Genomic DNA, 21,654 nt, shown 5'->3' with positions numbered 1-21,654 from the left:
GCAGCATCAAAAAAGTAGAAAATTACACAGCCAGGCTAACCTCACTGCCCACGCCAGTGATCAGAATAATGGAGCTATTAACACTAATTTATTGTGCATGCTTTTAAAAAGCACATTCAGCCTGATACATTAAGCAGAACCCTTCAGCAGTATATTGTCCCAGGGTGAAATTGACAATGGTCTATACTGCATTACAATGCTTACTTACGCACATCACATGCATGTTAACTGTTGTTACCTCCTGGGCAGTCAGAAGGTATATGACACAAAGGGCACTAGATCACAGTCTTATCAGCATTTCCATATTTGTAAACTCTATTTTCAAGAATTTCATTCCCTATCTCCAACAGAAAAATATACTGGGGCCTTGGCACCCTGAGGTGTGTGACTGGAGTCCCCTGAATCACAGACTTCTTCCTAGATTTCCCAGACAGCGCATGCTTTCATGCCAGCTGCACCATCAGTGGAGAAGGGCAGGGTGCTCTCCCTCTGTTTCCAGCTGCCTGAGAACTAACAGGACATTAACAATACGGGCCTGATTGATCTTGCTAAGCAGGTAGGGCCTCGGCCTACATACATAGGTATATACAGTCCCAAATCTTTTCAGTGCTATGGGACAGCTCCTGTTGCCATGGGAGTTAATGGGTGCTTTGCACTTGACTGCTAAGGCAGTAAGATTAGATCCTTCTTTTGCTGGACTCCACCCTCCTGTTCAGAGTAAGAATACATTCTCCATTGCGCGTGGAGGAAATAAAGGGATCTGATGAATCACCATTCATCAAGGAAACTAAACAAGGGAAAGTGCACTCCACACCTTTGCTACATAAAGTGAGCAGTAATTATGTGGAAATAGCCCAAAGGTATTATTTTGAAATCAAACAACTCAGCGTAAATGAGACACCCTGTAAGAACACACTGCAAGAGGGTGTGAATCCATTTAGTGCTGTTCAGTAAGAACACTGGATTTCTAATACAGTAGCTTACCAGAGTTCCTATGAGTAACAATCCTAGCGAAACTAAAGACAGCAGGAAATATAACATCGCAATGCTTCCAACTCTGGTCAGGTCCTGTGAAACAACAGAAATGACAAAAACCTCACAAAGCGATTAAGGGATAGGACATAAGGGAACACGTGAGAAACACTACCTGTTGTTCACAAGTTTTTTTAATACTGCCATGTTTCTTTAGCATAAACTCTGATCCGGAAACCTTGGGGTTTTTTCACGTGTTATGTAAAGTGCTATGTCTATTTACAGCACCATGAGCGAAATCCATGCCTATGCACGATGTACTATCTGCAGGGCTTAAATTGGCAGTAAGTAGTGCATAGGCGTTGTGCTGGCCCTCAGCACAGGAGTGACTTTCACTCAATATGATAGTCAATAATAGGAAAAAACTCCCGAACTCCCACTAACCTCTACGGGAGTTCCGCTTGAGTAAGGACTGCAGGATTTGGCCCAGTATGGAAGTGCAAACAGATCAATGGTGAAATCCTGGCCCTGCTGAAGCAAGTGGCAGAACTCCCACTGATTTCAATAAAGACAGTCTTTTAAAATTGGCTCATTAAGTACAGCTAAAGAGATCCATGTTGAAGAATCACTTTCCTGAACTTCAGCAGATTGTTTCCGCTTTACCATTTTAAAGATTTCTTTTGCAAGGGAACGGTGCTGTAATAACAACAGCCAATGATATGCATGAACATCTGTGCGAATGCAGACTGGTAGTATTTTTTAAACTATTTATTTAGGAAGTTTTAATAGGTATACAAATTCTTGCCATTTAAATACCAGAAACAAAATGACCATTGCAAAAGTTAGCTTTTGTTTAGAGACATTATATGGGAAGATAGTCATCAGATCTTTCTATTTAACAGGATGTTACCATATCACAGAGTAAGCGTCATTATACTATCTTTGTCATTTCCAGCGATTTTATTAAATTGAGTGAAATCTCTATATACACATATTTAACAGACGAGGTATGTCTTCTAAATGTTTATATTCAAAAATTGGAAAGGTGTGCTGAGCTTTTTTGCAGGTCAATGTACTTTCAGACTTGTCTTATTGTGCTGCATTTTGAGAATCACACTCCTCCATATTGAACCTGCTTCATGTTTTCTTTTACTTCAAGTCATCTAAGTCAGGACACTTCTGGGCTGAACAATTGATTTGTGATTGACAAATTGCACTGCAAATAACATGCAGATACTTTAATGCCTCCTACTGCAGGAGGAGTATTGATTATGCACAATGAATCCAACTGAGAAAAAAAAAGACATATAAAAAGCACTTGTCTATAGTAAATGAAAGGACAGTTAATATCCAAGTTCACAAACACTGTTCAGGGAACACTGAAAGCAGTCTCCACTGTACTTTAAGCACATGACATAAGCAGTCAGATCTCCTATATGCATTGCACAGCTATTACTGGAAAAATTATGCACCATGACTCCAAACACTCACATGGTAAATATTTTTGCCTGATTTTCAAAGCTGCTGATCATTGTAGCCCCACAGGTAGGTGACTATATGGCATTTGGCTGTGTGATTGTAGCAAAAGTTGACATGCCTGTGCCAGCTTTGGTATAGCTAGCATGGCTAAATATAGCAGTGAAGATGCATTGGTATGGACTTCAGCATGGGCTGTACAAGCCCACTCGGGACCCTGGGTACATACTCTCATTGTTAGCCTGTGCTTTAGCTATGCTAGCTAATGTTAGTGCAGGTATACCAGCCCATGCTGCAATCACATCTCTGACTGCAGCATAGACACACCCTAAAGCTTTGTCTACATTAGAGACATTTGCACTGATGTAATTACACTAGTAACTCACCAGATTAAGTCACACTAGTGTAAACCCCGCATTAGAGTGGTGTCACACACGAGGAAAGTTTCATAGATATAGTTTTGCCAGTGCAAATGTTTCTAATGTAGACGCGCCTAAGACTCTTTTAAAAAAAGAAAATCAGGAGAATTACTTTTATTTCTCATCAGGCTAATGATTTAAAACACAATTCTAATGAAATTACATAGGTTACACTCATCTTCTCCAGTGTGGATGCATGGGCATAACCGAGGCCAGAATCTGGCCCCCTATGTTTCTCATTGAGGGCTGGAATTGAGCTGGTAAACTGCTCTGGTGAGTCTTGTGAGCCTCCATCAGCTTCTGCAGAATCTAAGATATTTTATTTGCCTTCATAAATCGAGTTCTAGCCCTCCCTTTATGGTGAAGTAAACCTTATGGGCTTGAATTTCCACTGCCTTGCTCCTTATGTAATCTTTTATTCCTCTGTGTAGCAGGTGCAAAGGTCTACATTCTGATTTAATAGCAGGGCGAAAAAGATTTGGCCTTGGAAGACTAATTCAATATACATTTGTTTCACGTGGCAGGGAGGAGTTCTTCTCCATTCTAGAGCAGATACACAATACAGCAATCACCGTGTTTTAATACAGTACATCTCTTTTATACATTTAATCCAAGAAGATACCAAAATTATTACCCAAGCCTATTGACCTTCGCCCTGCACTTAAATAGAGAAACAAGCACACTTACCTCTCCTGGATCTGAGATGAACTGTTCAAATGGTATTAGCAAGTAGGACAGCAGGTCAAAGGCATTCTGAGCTGTTGGGATTGTCCCAAAACCGCTGTACCATAACATCATGCAGAAAAGCTGTACAATCAATCAGATAATACATAATAAGCATTCCTCATCAGACAAACATTCATTTTCATTTCAAGACTGCATAATTAACTAATTTAGTTCTCATTGATTTTATGTTGATCATCGTTTTCACTTTAAGAAGTCAGGTATTTTCTATGCTGCAGCTTAACTAGAATAAAAAGACAGAGAGCCTGATGCTCAGCTGGTGTAAACCAGTGTAGCTCCCTTGAGTTCAAAAGAAGGACGCTGATTTACACGCAAAACTCTGGCTAAGAGACTTTATAAAGAGAGATAGCATTTTATTCTTGAATTCTTAATAGAAAGCTATTAGAATAAGTGCACAGCATACTACAACACAACTCTTACAAATGTATAAAGCTATAGCTATATCAAGACAGATATACATATAGATACACACACATGTATGTTAATATGCAAAAAAATTCCTTTCAAGCAGTTAGGATTGCTACTCACAACATGGCTGGCACCAATCCCCAAAAACAAGAAAATGAAGAGTTATGCCACCTACATGTACATACCCTTTACTACTCCTCCCAGAGGCACAAACCTTATCATTACCATATCATATACTATGCACCTCAGTCTTAACTCTACACCCATACACCCACTTCTGTACACACACTTAACCACATTATCCTTCCCCAACATTATGTATGTTTGGTATAGTAGTTGGTTGTGTTGGGAGAAGGCAGTCCGGCAAAGGGGGTATTTGCAGAAGAGTGGTTAAAGGGGGTGATAGAAGGCTGGCATATGCAAAGGAGCAGAGTTAAGGTTGCGATGGGTGGCCTGTGATGCATAGTAGTTGTAGAAATGATGAGTGTAACATTGACTTCAATGCAGCTATGCCAATTGACACCAGCTGGAAATTACACAACACCACACAACAGAAATCTCTAACAACAACAGTTTTAAAAACTAGGGTTTCATTTTGAGCTAGTTATAAAGTATGCTAGTGCCTTACCAATATCTGCAAGAGGGCGAACAAATATACAACGCCTCCTGTCATTAATCCATTCCACCAGGCAGCCCAGCCATGCTGCAGAGTTCTCGGTGAGGCTTTCTGAGATTGTTCCTTCCCACTTTGCTGTCCTTGCTGTCCATCAGCTACATCAATTGACTCCATCACTGTTGGCTTGGAGAGACCTTCAAATGCAAATTACATGAGCAGGGAATGAAAAGCAGTGCAACTCTGAAGCCGTCACGGAGGCTGTGAGGAATATTATTTTTGTAAAGATGCTGGTTACCTCTCAGTTCTGCATCAGTAAGTGCAGCTCAAGATTCAAGCGTCACACTCTATTAGTACAGCAGTATTCACTTACCTTCGTCAGAAAAAGTAAACGTGGGAGGATAAATTATTTTTCTTTTATTTCTGTAGTAACAGAACCTGGAGCTTTGTTGTTAATAAATTCTCATCTACATTGCTGCATCTTTCTTTCTTCTTCTTTTTTTCCTTAAGGAGCCCTGGGTTTGGTTCCCAGCTCTGGCCACTCACCTGCTGTATGATGCTGGGCAAATCAGTTAATCTCTCCGCCTGTTTCCCCGTTTCCCATTGCCAGTCTGGTCTATTTAGACTGCAAGATGTCAAGACAGAGACAGTCTCTTACTATGCGTTTGTACAGTTCCTAGCACAACACAGACCTTGATCTTGGTAGCAACCTCTAGGTGTAGTAAAAGTAATAAATAGATTGGTCTGATTTTGCTCTGACAGTGGTGCAGTGCCATTGGTGTCAATGGAGCTACGCCAATTTACACCAGCTGATTGTCTAACCACAGAATAGTAGCATTTTATCCCCACTTTGTATAGGTGTAATTGAATTCACAGGCTGCGAGGCAGCAAGAAGTCAGACCCATTAACGTCAATGAAATTACTCCTAATTTATACTGGTGTACATTAGAAGAGAATCAAGCCCAGAGATTGCCCTGTGACCAAGACCATAGCCATGGCAACAAATCTTAAACCAAGCACACCAGCATAGGATAATGGCCACAGAAGGGCTATCATTGTGGTTTGCTGAGGTAAGATTTCTTCAGGATGCATCATTGTTCGTCATTTATTTTTCTAAAGATCCAAAAAACTGTAAACTTGGGGACTGATCCTCAGCTAGTGTCCACTGGCCATAGCTCCACTGAAGTAAATAGAACAATGGATTTACATCAGCTGAGGATCTGACCTTAAACACAGAAGATAAGACTTTATAGAAGCATGTTATCTCCCTACTTAAACAGAATACTGTGTGGCTGGACAGAGCCATAAGCTTCTTATTCTCTCTTATCCGGCTGTTCTTCTCCTGTTCAACTGAAGGTCAGTGGTGCCCCTGTTCGAGAGAACAAGAGATGAGCCCAGATCAAAGGTACCCACAGTACAACACACTTCTGCAGATGTAGTGCTGTGGACACAAGGTTTCAAAGGGGAAGCAGCATAGAGCAGAGTATGCACAGCAACATGGGCACACACAACTGACATTGGTTTACTTATATCACAATGAATTCTACCAGTATAACTTCCGCATACAGCTAGGCCTAAGAAAAATTTTCTCGACTAAAGAGGAGTGCAGAGTCTGGTCCTATTGTATGCAGAGTTAATAGCAGCACTATAGTTAAGGTTATCTAAAATGCCTTCAATATAAGCCCAGTTGCTTATAACTACGCCAAACTTTAGCAGTTTAGGTTGAAATTCTCCATGCTTGCTCTCAGCATCAGGTTGATTTTTTAATTTTATTTCAACAAAAAACAGCACAGTCATTTCCCAGGACATGACTAGGGAAAATGAAATAGCTTTGCCAATAGTAAACAATTTTCTCTACCATTTGTTGAAGAGTTCTAGTTTCTCTCTGTTTTGGAGCAGGAACTAGAAATTTGGTAGGAGTAATCCTGAGATGCGAGACACTTTCCCAGTGAAAGTATACTCAGATCTAGCTGAGTTATAAGCCTCTGAAAGTTTCCATTTGCACATGGTCAGTACATCTTATTACAGTTTGTACCTAAAATCTCTAAATATTCTATTTGCTCTGAGCATGCCCCCAGCCTCACTGACCCTTCATATGTATTGAGTAATTCTCCTAGACCCCACACACCTTCCTGCATGCCAACTGCACTACGTATGCTCCTAGACCATAATGAGCCTCCTACATGGAAGTTATTTGGCTAGAGCTCTAGACAGGACACAGGAAAAGCAGCAACAAAGCACCTTTTCCCCTTTTACAGAAGGAACAGCTGAGGAGTTGCACAAGGTCACTTCTGGCAAATAGAAATAGATTCTGGAAATAGAATCCAGCCTCTAACACGGCAGACACGACTTTTCATTCACGTAGCTAATCCGCCTATCAGAATGAATGGCTCAAAGCCATGTGGTTGGCTGTGGTGTCCATGACCATGAGAACCCAATCAGAGACAAGAACAGAACACAGGGATCCTGACTCCTAACATTCCATTGCTGTCTAGCAATAGTTGTGCAAGCAACTGGTAGTGTTACTTCCCCCTCAAGAAGCTAGACATCTGAAAGATAATAGTGTACTACTGCCATTAGCTCCTCCACACCTCAAGTGGTAGAGGTCTGTGCTATGCATCTAAAACTCATAGGTTCAAACCTTGCTGATGACTTATGTAGGGAGTCAATATGGTACCAGAGAATGGATAATTTTGTTTTCCAGTTTTCTATATAAAAACCTAGGAAGTTACACACAAAATGTATGTTAAAATAACATTATGACTTCAAAGTCAAAAAGTCAGATGTTAGGAAATTCCAGATTTAAGGTCACCCTTATCTATGCAAAGAAGTTACACCACTCTAATTAAAATCAGTTTTGAAAAAGTGGACCAAATGCAAATAAACCTATATAAGCGTCCATGCAAGCTTCTGTGCTGATTTAACTATATCGATTTTAAAACACACCTTAAATTAACCCAGTGTAAATCTGTGTGTTGACCAGGTGACAACAGTCTTTAATTACATGATCTCATTCCATTTGTTCTAGAGCAGTGGTTCTCAACCAGGGGTCTGGAACCCCCTGGGGGGCCACAAGCAGGCCTCGGGGGGTCTGCCAAGCAGGGCTAGCATTAGACTCACTGGAGTCCAGGGCAGAAAGCCAAAGTCCTACTGCATGGATCTGAAACCCAGGGCCCTGAACCCCATCACTCGGCGTTGAAGCTGAAGCCTGGGCAATGTAGCTTCATGGGGGGCCCCCTGTGGTGTGGGGCCCAGGCAACTGCCCTGTTTGCTACCCGTAACTCTGCCCCAGGCTTTTACATGCAGAAAACCAGTTGTTATGGCACAGGTGGGCCATGGAATTTTTATAGCATGTTTAGGGGACCTCAGAAAGAAAAAGGTTGAGAACTCCTGTTTTACAGGATCCCTGCCTCATTCGGTGAGCAGAAAGAGCTGTGAATGAGGCAGAGAGCTGCAAAAAGAGAAAGGATGTCAGAGTTAAGGCACTGGACCAGGACTTGGGAATGCTGGTTTTATTCCTGGCTCTGCCACAGACTACCTATGTGATTTTCGACAAGACTATTATAATGCATGCATACAAAAGAGATGATTAAGGGTGCACAGTCAAACTACTTTGCCGGACTTTGAAACCTGATTGCTCTTTTGACATAGTTTTGTGCGCAATGTTAGTAAAACATATTCCACCAAAACCTATTATTTTCATTTGGCTGTTTTTGGCAGCAATCCATAATCATCCTGGATTCCTAGTTCACACACATTGTGGTTCAGACACCATAAGACTTGGCTCACTGCCAAAGTCCTCTGGCAAAAAAATCATTTTTGAGTCACAGTCCAATGCCATTACAAGCAGTCCTATGCTTGTAAGGCAACCTGAAATATCAAAATAGACAAAGCATTATCTAGTGCCATAATCTAACCTACTGTCTCTGCAGTTTGCAAATAAAGGATTGCCAGTCTGGATCAGACTAATGATCCACCTGGTCCATTATCCTGCTTCTGAAAGTGGCTTCCAGCATGAGATGGTTTTAGAGGAAGTAGCAAAAAACTCCGTAACAGATCCTCTCCCAATAGGTTTCTTCTCACCTCACCAATCAGTGGTCAGTTTATGTCCTAATGCATATACCAAGAGGATTTCATTATTGCTCCCCCTATGTTTGGAGAGAGTGCTACAAATATATGTGTAGATAGATAGATAACATGACAGGAAAAAGAGAAATATATATAGTATTTGGAATCTTTAGAGTACTAGAATCCTGACTGTATGCTAAAGGGCAGCTATAGTCATGATGAGTGAGATAATGATGCCTCGGAGCAACACACATACGTGCCATGATTCAGAGGACAAGAGTTTCAGATGCTCAGTGTTGGGCTTATATTAGTGTGTACAAATCAGCAGGGAACTCCCAGGGTCTGACATTCATCTTTTACATTAGTGGTTTCTGTGGAAGAAATACAAACCCTCCAGAGCCATACATGCTGTAGTTTCCATTTCATCAGGAACCTTGTGTCCTCTCCAGTGGATGGATGCTAATGCTCAAGAGATTACTACAGCCCCATTTATAGTCAGATTTTGCCATTTATTTTGGGAATAAAGACCCCTTCCCCTGCAAACAACAACAACGTTTCTAATAGTGGAAAAAATGTATTATACTAATAAAAATGTGAATACTTACACAATCATTACACATTTACTCATATCCAATATATTGTACATATGGGAATCATATCTGGAAAATCCTACAAAGGGATTTTTAATCAGTAAAATCCAAAAATCTAAAACAACAGTTTCTGTGACTGTGATATTTCTCAGATCAATGGTGTATTGTGTTTATGCAATATACAGACCCCTAATAAAAATAGCATTTAGAAAGCAACATAAAGACAGTGTTTATATCAGGGCTGGTGTCCTGTGAGGGAGTGATAGACTGGCTTTAAATTCCCCTTAAGACCTAAGCACATAGAAGAAAACCTTGCTTCCCATTCCGTGAGCTGGAAAGCCTGAAAAGCAGCCAAAGACCAAGCAGGGGGACCAAGAAGACCAAATTGACCAAAGAGGGGGAACTCCAATTCATGCTTCATACCATGGAGGGTCACTCTAGGACAGTGCTGAAGGAAGGACATTTGTGGGAGAGTAAGAGGTACAGCCGGAGGATCCATGAACTAAACAGACCTACTTGTCGAAACCTCAGGATAGGAAGTGAGTCATGACCCATGTCTGCTACTACAGCCCTGAGACAGCTGCAGCCACCATGCAGTGGCAGCTTGGCTGCATTGTGCTTTGACTCTCATTTGTTAATGGAAAGATTCCATGCCCTTCCCACACTCTACACAAGCCACTCATTCTGCTTTCTGGGGTGTGGGGGTGAAAATTTCCCCTATGGAGAGATGGCCAATAATAGGAAGCATTCTGAAGTATGAACATATTGGCAGAATTTTAATGCCAGGAACATTACTGATGTTTTAGATAAACATCCTAGACCCACACAAGATGCCTACATCTTCTGATGTTAAAATTCAGCCACTTGTTGAAATCACGGTCACTGAGCTCCAGCTATCTACTTGGTAAATCTGTGATAGAATAGAGAATACTCAGTTACATTTACACTGTTTATAGTAGCCTGTCACTTATGGACACATGCATCTTCATTCTGTATGCAGGTGAGAGCCACTGGCACTGTCCCTTTGCAACTATAATGAAATCCCTTTCAAGTCTTCAAGTAACCAGGGGAAATGGCTGGGGATGAGGTTCAGTTCAATAAGCACACAGATGTCTGTCAGGTGTTGGCAACTTCAAGAATTTTTCCATAATGGAAGAGCAGCCTGAGTCAGACAGAGAAAGGTAAATGAGGCAAATAATCAGTGCTAGGAATGGATCTTAGGAACATTGGAAGGATGCTGTCCAGAGATTGCTTCATTCTATTTTACCTCAAATGCAGTGAGGTGAGGAAGAATGGAAATGGGATAACTAATCTGCAAGCCAATGACCAACCTTGCCACCCTAAATCTCTCCCTGGTTTGTAACGGATGTGGGAAAATTGTGGTCTTCTTGGGATGGGGAATCAGAAGAGGACAGCTGTCATATTCATGTGTCACAGAGAGCTTTTTGCATAGCAAATGAGTTCATTCCTGTCTCCCTTGGAATTTGACTGGTGGATCACTATCTCACAGCTCAAGATAGCTAAATTAAATGTCCTTATACTGGTCCTATGCCTAGTGGGCAGGCCATTAAATAAGATATGCCCTGTTGTTGCTGTTTATACATGGGTCTGATTTGTCCAAGAAAATCACTTCTTCTCATGGCCTTTGTGCTGCCTGATCATTGTTTCAAGATCTAATAGGTAACACTGAGAAGTATGGCAGTACTGTCTGATCTCTACTGTGGCCTTGATGCTGATAACTGACCTTTAGGTTTTATAACTCTTTCCAAGTCTTCTCGAAACTACAGGCCACAATCCAGCATTGGTTGCTTCCATTCCGCTTCACCGGGGCACCACTGCATCTTTTTGACCTGCTGTCTTCAAAGTAGTCTGACATGGGTGTCTCCTTCAAGCAGCTGGATAAAATGTTGGCCAAGAGAAACAGGCCAGGGTTCTGAAAAGCATCTGCGTCAGAAGACAGAGTGACACAGTAAATAGGGTAAATAAGCCTCCCAAATGTAAGACTCAAGGCGGGAGGGGAGGATTTACTCTGACTTAAATGAACTCGACTCAACATTTTAAATCCTCTCTGGAGCAAGTCCAAATTTTAGTATACATAGCACCCAAAAGCATCTGCTCAGTAAGCCTGTCATGTGAAACCACCAAGAGACCCGCTTCAGAAGATCAGACAGCTCGATTCAAACACTGAAAACAACTTGGATAAATCTGTATGTCCCAATTTGTGCATCACTTTATGCTGTAAGTCATCAAAGCAATTCTTAAGCCAGTTTGATATTTAACTGAAAGCAAGTGGAGCTCCCCAAAGACTCCTCTGTGCAATTTATAACGTTAACTACAACACTTTGCTTCAGCTGGAGGCTAAAATAAAGGTGAGGGGACAGGATTTAAAAAAGAAATAAAATAGGACAATGATAATTATTTTAAACAAGAAGAGAAAGTTCCCCCAAAAGAAATCAATCTGTATACTAGGAAGTTGATTTTCAGAGGTGCTGAGTCCCCTGTAGTATTTGTTTTGAGACTAAATTCTGTTTATTTGACACGGTCCTCATTTTCAGTTTTCAATATACTACAAATTTTTGCACTGAATACATCTAATACTTCATAAAAGTTGGAGGGTGAAAGGAAACTGGAAGTTTTGATAGTTGTGTAGGGTACAGTTGAGACTTTCAATATTCAGTGAAACCGCTTGCATATTAGCTAGATGTTCCTGCTAAAATGATCAGTGCTGAAATAACTAACAATGTTGGGATTTAATCTACCACTTTTAGGTTTCAGGGTTAACACCCTAATTGAGAGGAATGGGGAAGGTTATATCTTTCAGAATCATTGCCTCAGGCACTCTGCAAATTCAGGAAGATATCACTCGATCTGCTTAGACTTGGTTCCCCTTTTCCATGCCATCAGAAAGGGTTAGAAAGATTTTACCTTTTAAAATTAAAGTTCAGACTTAGAACACAATTCTGCAGCTGTGGAATTGTGTGATATCCTATATTCAAGGTTCCAGTGTCTTACATAAATACACCTATAGATAGAAAGTGCCCACTTACTTTTCTTCAGTCTATTGTTGGAGCAATATCTATCTCATCCCCTCCTCCCTTCTGGAAGGAAAACAAAAAACAAAAAATCCCTTTTTAGCTCCAAAAATGAAGATTTCAAATGCTTGGCCAGATGCTGGTGTGGTAGAAGACAACCCAGAGATACCTGTGCTCATCCTTAAAACTGTCTTCCTTGCTATTAAGCGACCCCGTAAGTGGCAGTTTGGACGAAGCTAAATGACCCAGACTTAGCTTCATCCAAACTTAACTTGGTAGGTTTTTGTCCTCAGCATAGTCTACAGACTGTGGAAGAGGTTCAGTAGTGCAGATGGCAAGTGATGTCTGGGGAGATGTGAAAATTGCAATGTAGCAAATAAGGAAGGCACAAAGATCAGATCTCAATCCATCTCTCAAATTTAGCGGTACTAGAATTTGAGGCTGCTGTCTGAGGTCATCTCTAATGACTAGCAAAGAAAGAAAACGTCAAGAGAAACAAAAGCAAGAATCAAAATGAACTGAGAGTCCTTTCAAGTAAACCATGCACAGGGAATTTGCAGAGAGAAGTCACAGAACAATCAGAAGCCATTTAACAGGAGATCAAAAACCATATGAAAAAATTAATAAGGAATTTTTACATTTTAATAAAGCCTTTCATTCTACAGAAGCCCAAATGAGTTTATTAAGTTAACTATGGACTTTCAATTGGAAATGTGCAAGTGCAGCCAAGAAACAAGTTTGGACATATTGCTCTGGCTGTCTATATTCCCACCTAGTGAAATGCAACCATCTCTGGGGTGGAATATGGCAGATGAGCAACAGGGCAGAAAGAAGCTGGCCAAAAAAAGGTACATTTTATTGAAGATGTGGTTAAGAGATTAAGAAAGAAGTTAGATTTGAAAATAGTGAGAGCATCTGCTGGTGGCATGTTCCCACCCTCATTTTCTTCTGGTTTTATGTTGTCTCTTGCCCTCTTTCATCCATTTAGTTAAGTTCTCCCTTTCTCCTTCTGCTCCATTCCATCTTTCCCTCATCTCTCTAATGGTTGCTTCTTGAAGCAACTAGTCCTGGAACCCACAAGGGGAGAGGCAATTCTTGACTTAGGACTAAGTGGTGCACAGGATCTAGCTCAAGAGGTGAATATAGCTGAATGGCTTGGTAATAGCAATCACAGTGTAATTAAATTTAACATCCTTGTAAGGGCAAATATCAAAGAAACCCACTACAGTATCATTTAACTTCAGAAAGGGGACATACCCAAAAATGAGGAGGCTAGTTAAACAAAAATTAAAGGGAACAGTCACAAGAGTGAAATGCCAGCAAACTGCATGGAGACACCATAACTGAGGCTCAAACTATATGTTGTGACAAAGTTCCAACCTTGTCTCAGTGGGTCCTGAGCTTCCAGGGGGATTTAGGCTAGCCTCAGAGGCTCACTGTGATCCTCCGCGTAGTTCTTCTCTCTCTAGAGGCAAGAGTCACAGCCTACTGAGCCATTTTCATCATAAGCCAGCAAGGGAAGTGGGAAGAAGCAACCCTCCCTCGCACAGTCTCTGTTGTCTCTCAGTCTCTGTGATTAATCGTGGAGAGTGCGGGGGGGGAGGTGTCATAAACAGATAGCTACGGGTTAATGTTTCTTTCACCTGTAAATGGTTAACAAAGGGAACCAAACACCTGACCAGGGACCAACAGAACCGGATTTTTAAAAGCTCAGGGAGGGAATGTTGGGTCTGTGTCTTTTGTCTGTCTCTCGGGCTATAGAGAGTGATCTCTATCCCAGGTTTCTAATCTTCATGTTTCCAAGTTGTGAGTACAAGGTAAAAAAATAATAGGTTTTTATTGTTTTTTTTGTATTTAATGTGTGTTAGTTGCTGGGATGTTTCAAATTGTATTTCCTTTTGAATAAGGCTGTTTATTTCATATTTTTCTTTTAAGCAATTGACCTGTATATGTTATCTTGATACAGATGAGCATTTTATTCTTTTCTTCTTTTATATAAAGCTTTTCTTTTTAAAACCTGTTGGATTTTCTTTTCTAAGTGAGGCTCTAGGGGATAGAAATCCCTGTGCCAGGATTACGGTCTCTCTCAGGAAAGACTGGGAGAGGGAAAAAGAAGGAGGGGGGAGGTAATTGCCCTCTCTGTTTTGTAATTCAAGGAGTTTAAGTACAGTAATCTTCCAGGATAACCCACGGAGGGAAGCCTGGGGAGGAAGTAAAGAGAAGACAGGGGAGGGGGGTTATTTCCCTTTGTGGTAAGACTCAGGGCATCTGAGTCTTGGGGTCCCCCAGGGAAGGTTTTGGGAGACCAGAGTGAGCCAAACACTGGAATTTTTGGCTGGTGGCAGCGCTATCAGATCCAAGCTGGTAATTAAGCTTGGAGGTTCCATGCAGGCACCCACATTTTGGACTCTAAGGTTCAGAATTGGGATTTATGCTTATGACAGGGGGGAGGATACCAGGCCCTCCCTCTACTCTGGGCTCCAGTCCAGGGACCCTAATAGTAGCAGCTATTGGTAGCTGACCTGTTGAAACAGGACGAGTAAAATTCCCTGGGCCACTTCCCCACAGCACTCTTACCTCTGGGCCTCCTTCCTCATGCCGGATAGGGTTTGTACTATCAGTTTCTCCAGCAGCACAGCTTCCTCCTACAGATCCTGACACACACACACCTCACTGACTAACTGGGAGGCTTTTAACTAGTTCCAGCCAGTCTTTGACTGGCTTCAGGTATCCCAATCAACCTAGCTATCTCCATTGCTTTCTAGAAGGATCTTAATTGGCCACAGCTGTCTTGGTTAACCTGGAGCAACTGCCATTTGGTTACCCTGGTCCTATTGGTATCCAAAGGAGTGGGCAGGCGAAGCCCGCCCACTTCTAAAGGACCTCCCCCCAGCCTAAGGGGAGGACCCACAGGTCTAGGACACCAAGCAATTCCGTGGGACAACTAATGAAAAAAACAGGAGCGGGAATGAGGTCATAGGGCTAAACAAAGGGAACCCAGACAACGCCCACTGTTCCTCGAAGGCGTCAAGGGAGCCAGTGGATGCTGCCCAGAGGAACTCCGACCGGATGCGTGAACGGATAGAGGAGCAGAAATAGGCCCCACAGTTGCAGGAAACCCCATCGGCCAACCTCCTCTCCCTGGTGTTGTAGATGGCTAGTTTGGCCAGGGCTAAGAGGAGGTTGGTAAGGAGATCCCGCAACTTCATGGGGCCATGGATGGGGAGTGTGTAGATAAAAAGGTGAGGGGAAAAGTGCAACCAGAAACGCAAGAAGATATTCAAGAGGAGCCGGAATAGGGGCTGCAACCTGGTGCACTCCAAATAAATGTGCGCCATGGTCTCCTTCTTGCTACAGAAAGGGGAGATGTTAGGGACAGGGTGAACCGCGCCAAGTACACGCCCGTGCTCACAGCCTCGTGAAGGAGCTGCCAACTGACATCCCTGGTGGGCCTCGGGACCAGGGCAGAATACAAGCTAGCCCACCGGGGCTTCTCACCCTCGAGAGGTGGCAGGAGGTCCCACCATTTAGTATCGGGGCGGGACGCGAGGGTGAGGTAGTGAAGGGTGTGGAGCATGAGTGTGTATAGATGTTTCCGTGGCGCGGCCTGGAACAGAACTGGCTGCAGAGTGTGCAGTCGGCTCGCAGTGAAAGGGTGAGGGAGCCGATTGGGTCGATGGGACAGGGGCCCTATAAAAATGTCCACGGGGCCTGGGGTGGAGGGTGGGCGGGGTGTGCCCTCTCGCAGGACCCGGTCGAGGTAAGCCCGAGCAGCAGGCAGTAAAGTGGCCCTCACCTCCTGAAGTATGCGCCGGGGAGTACAAGGTCTGGAGAGCCCCATGCGCTGAGCGAGCGTCAGGGGATCCAGCCAGTCTCCCCGGTCGTAGTCCAGGAGGTCTCCGACCCTGGTGACTCCTGCCAAGACCAGCCTCTGGCACACCTCGGGGGACTCTGCCACCTGCACACGAAGCTGGGGATTGTGTAGCAGAGGCACCATGAGGAGGTCGTCCCCCTAAAAGGTCATTAAGTCCAGCCCCCTGTCTTCACTAGCAGGACCAAGTACTGATTTTGCCCCAGATCTCTAAGTGGCCCCCTCAAGGACTGAACTCTTAACCCTTGGTTTAGCAGGCCAATGTGCAAACTACTAAGCTATCCCTCCCCCATTGGTTACCCTGGTCCCAGGGATTTGTTTAGCCTGAGGATAACATACTTATTCCTCACTACTTTCCTATACCATCTGGCCTTGCCCCATCATAACGTATACTCCAAATTTAAAAAAAACTCACCAAAACAAAACAGTAAGAGCACCAAAAAATGCCGCCATGACTAAACAACAGTGTAAAAGAGGCAGTTAGAGACAAAAAGACTTCTTTTAAAAATTAGAAGCCAAATCCTTACTGAGGATAATAGAAAGGAGCATAAATTCTGGTCCCAGATTTCCTGAGACCCAGGGCTGTGCCTTAATCCTTCCTTTGCTCTGTCAATTTCTGTACAAACTCCAAGAACAAACCAACCATTCTATGTTCCTCCTCTCTACTGTAAATAAGGTCTGCAGAAAAACAAACACCCTCATCCATAATGGCCTATCCTAATCTCTGGAGGAACTGAATGGGAATCTTGCACCTGAGTGTTTGAGCCCAGTTAGCTGACTTTCTACTCAACTGTTCCCAGCTCAACCGCTGAGTCACACACACTCTCCACTTCATTTTCACACTGCTCCCACTCAGTCCACCTGCCATTTCATATGGGAAGGGTGGGAGGGGAGAAAAAGAGGCAAGTCAGAAGAAATATTCTCATTCATCCATGCCCATTCTTACGGTATGCAGGGTCACAAGCAAGAACAGGAGCCCAAGCTGCCAGAGAGGGGTACTGAACAAAAAAATCAGATGGCATGGCACACAGCCTCTCCCTCTTCTTCCAGTCCCAGACAACATGTTGCAGGCCTGAGCAGATTTCCAACCAGTCATTTTAATTGCTAGTGCTTGAGAGCCTATTCCAAAGGGATGGCAGTCTGTCCATTAATTTCAATGAGCTTTGGCTCAGTCCTTGAGTTTGTCCCTGTGTTCTCTGCATTACATAAGCTCTCTACCATGCTGTAATTCTTCTACACTCTAAAACTTTTTGAGCCACTGTCTAGTAATTGACTGTTGCTGCATGAAGATGGCTTGATGACAGGTTAAAAATACCATCTTTGGGCAGATCACATCCCCACTAAGGTCATCTTTATGGAAAGGCACTCCTACAATAACTAAAATGTCTATGTGCCCACAGAATCCTTCTTCCAAAAATCAAGATAAGAATTCTATTAACAATTCTGTGGACACTTATAAGCCCGTAAAGAATCCACTCTATTGACAAGGAAGAGCTAAACAGGTGTTAAAAACTAGTAAATGCTTATTTTAATCTGTAAAATAAATTATGTTACTCTGAAGCAACACGGGGTCCAGATACACTGAGCAGGAAGATGCAAATTTACATATGAGACCAGAACTGCACACAGTATTCCAGATGAGGTCTCGCCAGTGCCTTGTATTGTGGTAATAACACTTCCCTGTTTCTACTGGCAATACCTCACTTGATGCATTCTAGGATTGCACAAGCCTTTTTCACAGATGCATCACACTGGTGGCTCACAATTATTCTCTGATTGACCAATATACCCAACTTTTTCTCCTCCTCTGACTCTTCCTACTGATAAGTCCCAGTTTATACCAAAAATTCTTGTGGTTAGTCCCTGAGTGCATGACCATGCACTTTGCATTATTACTCCAGTTTTCAAGGTTGTCCAAATCTTCCTGTCTGATAGTCTAGTCCTCCTCCATATTGGGAATACTAGAAGAGCTCTGTATAATCTCGAAAGCTTGTCTCTCTCAATAACAGAAGTTGGTCCACTAAAAGATATTAACTTATCCACATGGTCTTTCGAATATCCTGGGACCAACACAGCTATGACAACACTGCAACCCAACTTTATGTCATCTGCAAATTTTATTAGCACACACCCACTTTTTTTGCCAAGATCATTAATGAAAACGTTAAATAAGATTGGTCCCAAGACCACTCCCTCAGAAATTCCACTAGTAATGTCTCTCCAGCAGGACAGTTCACTTTTCCGCATGACCCTTTAACCAGTTCTTATCCACCTTTCAATTCCCATATTAATCCCCATCTTCTCTAATTTTACTATTAATTAACTGTGGAACTGTATCAAATGCTTTACAGAAATCCAGGTAGATTAGATTTACTGTACTTCCTTTGTCCAGAAAATCTGTTATCTTCTCAAAGAACAGATATCAGGTTGATCTAGCATGATCTACCATGTTATATTTTATCCCAATTACCATTTACCATTTAACTACTCTCTTTTTCAAAATTTCTTCTAAGACTTTGTATGCAATTGAGGTCAAACCAATGGGCCTTAGTCTCCTGGATCATTTTTTTCCCATTCTTAAATGTAGGTACTATATTTGGAGGTCTTCAGTCATATGGTACAATCAAGATTTGATGGATTCATTTAAAATCCTTGCTATTGGTGTTACAATTTCTTGTGCCAGTTCCCTTAATATTCTTGGATGGAGATTAATAAGGCGCCCCAATTTGGTCCCATTAAGTTCTTTGAGTATGGCTTCCACCTCGGATGTGGTAATTTCTGTTCCCATATTCTTATTCCCATTAACTACCCTGCTACTGTCCTGAAGCTCCTCATTACTCTTACTAAAAACCGAGGCAAAGTATTCACTTAGATGTTGGGCCATACCTAGATTATCTTTAATCTTCACTCCGTCCTCAGTGTTTAGCAGTTATTTCTTTTTGCCTAGTTTTCTTTTTATTTATATAGCTAAAGACCCTTTTAACTACTGGTTTTACTTTCCTTTGCAAGGTCTGCTTGGATTTCTGCAGGTCTCACTTTTTCTCTATACTTTCTGACCTCCACGTGGTAGCTTTCCTTGCTGATCCATCCCTTCTTCCATTGCTTGTAGTCTTTCTGCTGTCTCTTAATAATCTCTTCAAGATGCTTGTTCATTTTGATCTGCAACCCTTCCCTATGAATTCCTTCCCTTGCTTGGGATGCAGGCCTCAGCTAGTTTCTGCAACTTTGACTTAAAACAATTCCAAGCCTCTTCCACATACAGATTTTTGAGTTCTTCAGCCCGGTCCATTCCCTAACTAATTTCCTTAATTGTTGAAAGTTTTCCCTTTTGAAATCAAGGACCCTAGTTGAAGACCTGTTTTTGTTTATCCTTCCATTTAATTTAAATAGAATTAACTCATGATCACTTGAACTACCGTTGACCTCTGTAACCAGTTCTTCTATGAGGTCCTTGATACTTATCAATATCAAATCTAAAATAGCATCACTTCTTATTGGTTTAGTGACTATTTGGTGAAGAAATCTGTCAGCTATATCATCCAGGAATATAAGATCTCTACCATTATTAGCAGCACTTGTCCTCCAATCTATATCTAGGAAATTAAAGTCTCCCATAACCACACAATTCCCAGTAGCATTTATTTCACTAAAAATATTAAAGAGATCTCTATCCATATCCAAATTGGATCCTGAGAGTCTGTAGTAGACCCCAAGGACTATCCCAGTGGACCGTATATTACCTTTCTTCCCCAAAGTGATTTTGACCCAAACAAATTCCATTTTATCTATTCCATCACTTCTAATTTCTTTACTGTCTACCTAATCTTTAATATACAATGCTACTCCACCACCTTTTACCTTTATTTCTGTCTTTCCTGAACAGCACATACCCTTCAATACATATATTCCAGTCATGATTACTGCTCCACTGTAATATTTCATTTCCTGCACCACTAGTTCTAGTTCCTTATCACAGGATGTCACTTGATTTCTACAAGACCTTATATGAAATGAGCCATACTTTTTCCTCCAAGAAATGCAATTGATTATAAAATATCATATTTAGAAATGAAGTTAACTTTTTAGTATTCAAAATAAACAATTAAAAACCAGAATATAATAATTTTTTCTACATTTTAATAGCATGAACCTATTGTAAATCTGCACTGATGTCAATGCAAATGACAATTATTTTTATTTAGAAGTAAATACAAATCCATCCTGCACTTTTGCTGGGAAGCTACACATTCATTAGCTATATAAATTCCAGTTACATGCATTTGGTTGGTGAAAAGACATTTTCAAATGTGTTTTGTACCCAAATAGATAAGTAAACAGATAAAGAACATCATATTTTATTCAAAATGATTTAGTATTTATTTTTCTGGAGTTAATCTAGTATTTTCCTCCCTAATAACGATTATTAATGCATTATGGCACATCTTCACTCTTGCCATGATCTTGGAAACACATGTGCACCTGCTTAACTTTAAGCTTGTGAGTAGCTCTCCTGAAGTCACTTAATGTTAAGGATATGCATAATCTCATTATGTGTGAATTTGTTTGCAAGATTGGGTCCTTCAGTCGTTGATTAACAGTGAATGGGCTATACATTTTTCAATGCAAACTCTTTTTTTTTTTTTTTAAGGTAGGGGAAGGCAAAATAGTATATGGATCAAAGGTACTCCTTTTGGAGGGTGGGGTCATCTTTTGTTAAAACAGCCTAATTAATTTCTTTCTGAATCTGTAATTTATTCATTTCTGGGCTGAACTGGAGTGAATGTAAATTGTCAGCCTAGAGCAGATTTTTATGGCTGAGTACGGTTCCTCCTCTCAAGAGCCGTAGTAGCAATGATATGTGCTAATAATGAACTTTTTTCACATTGCCTATTTGTTGATGAACACTTTGATGAACATAATGTACGCTCTTCTAACACAGCCAACTCCTGCACACATCAAAACTCCTTTGAAAAGAATGAAGCAAACCTTTTATTTCCTTCATAATGCACAGATTCAATGCTTAGTACAAATTCTGAGGAGAGGCAGTTGCTGCACTTCTGCAATAACCGTTTTTTAGGCCTTAAAGCCTTCGTTTCATTTACAGCTAGGGCCACACTCTCTATGTGTGACAAATTGGAGAAATGGTCTGAGGTAAACCAGATGAAGTTCAATAAAGACAAATGCAAAGTGCTCCACTTAGTTTCACACATATAGAATGGGAAGAGACTGTCTAGGAAGGAGTATGGCAGAAAGATCTGGGGGTCATAGTGGACCACAAGCTAAATATGAGTCAACATTGCAAAAAAAGCAAATGTGATTCTGGGATGCATTAACAGGTGTGTTGTAAACAAGACACGAGAAGTCATTCTTCCGCTCTACTCTGCGCTGGTTAGGCCTCAACTGGAGTATTGTGTCCAGTTCTGGGCACCGCATTTCAAGAAAGATGTGGAGAAATTGGAGA

The 21,654-nt window shown here is 41.6% G+C and overlaps 1 protein-coding gene across 1 annotated transcript in view; it reads right to left on the bottom strand.

Annotated features, from left to right (window-relative positions):
* IGSF22 (immunoglobulin superfamily member 22) overlaps positions 1-21,654 on the bottom strand; it is a 212,263-nt gene that overhangs the window by 108,194 nt on the left and 82,415 nt on the right. The window contains exons 3-5 of the mRNA XM_032765505.2: positions 4,648-4,829; positions 3,555-3,674; positions 985-1,068 (exon numbers count right to left, since the gene is read on the bottom strand). Of these exons, the coding sequence (XP_032621396.1) occupies positions 985-1,068; positions 3,555-3,674; positions 4,648-4,829 (386 nt within the window). The remainder of the gene's footprint in view (positions 1-984; positions 1,069-3,554; positions 3,675-4,647; positions 4,830-21,654) is intronic.

This window comes from Chelonoidis abingdonii, chromosome 4 (assembly GCF_003597395.2).
Source record: "Chelonoidis abingdonii isolate Lonesome George chromosome 4, CheloAbing_2.0, whole genome shotgun sequence".
Taxonomy (NCBI): Eukaryota; Metazoa; Chordata; order Testudines; family Testudinidae; genus Chelonoidis; species Chelonoidis abingdonii.
Note: the sequence above shows the minus strand (reverse complement) of the source record. Positions and strands in the feature narration are given on the sequence as shown.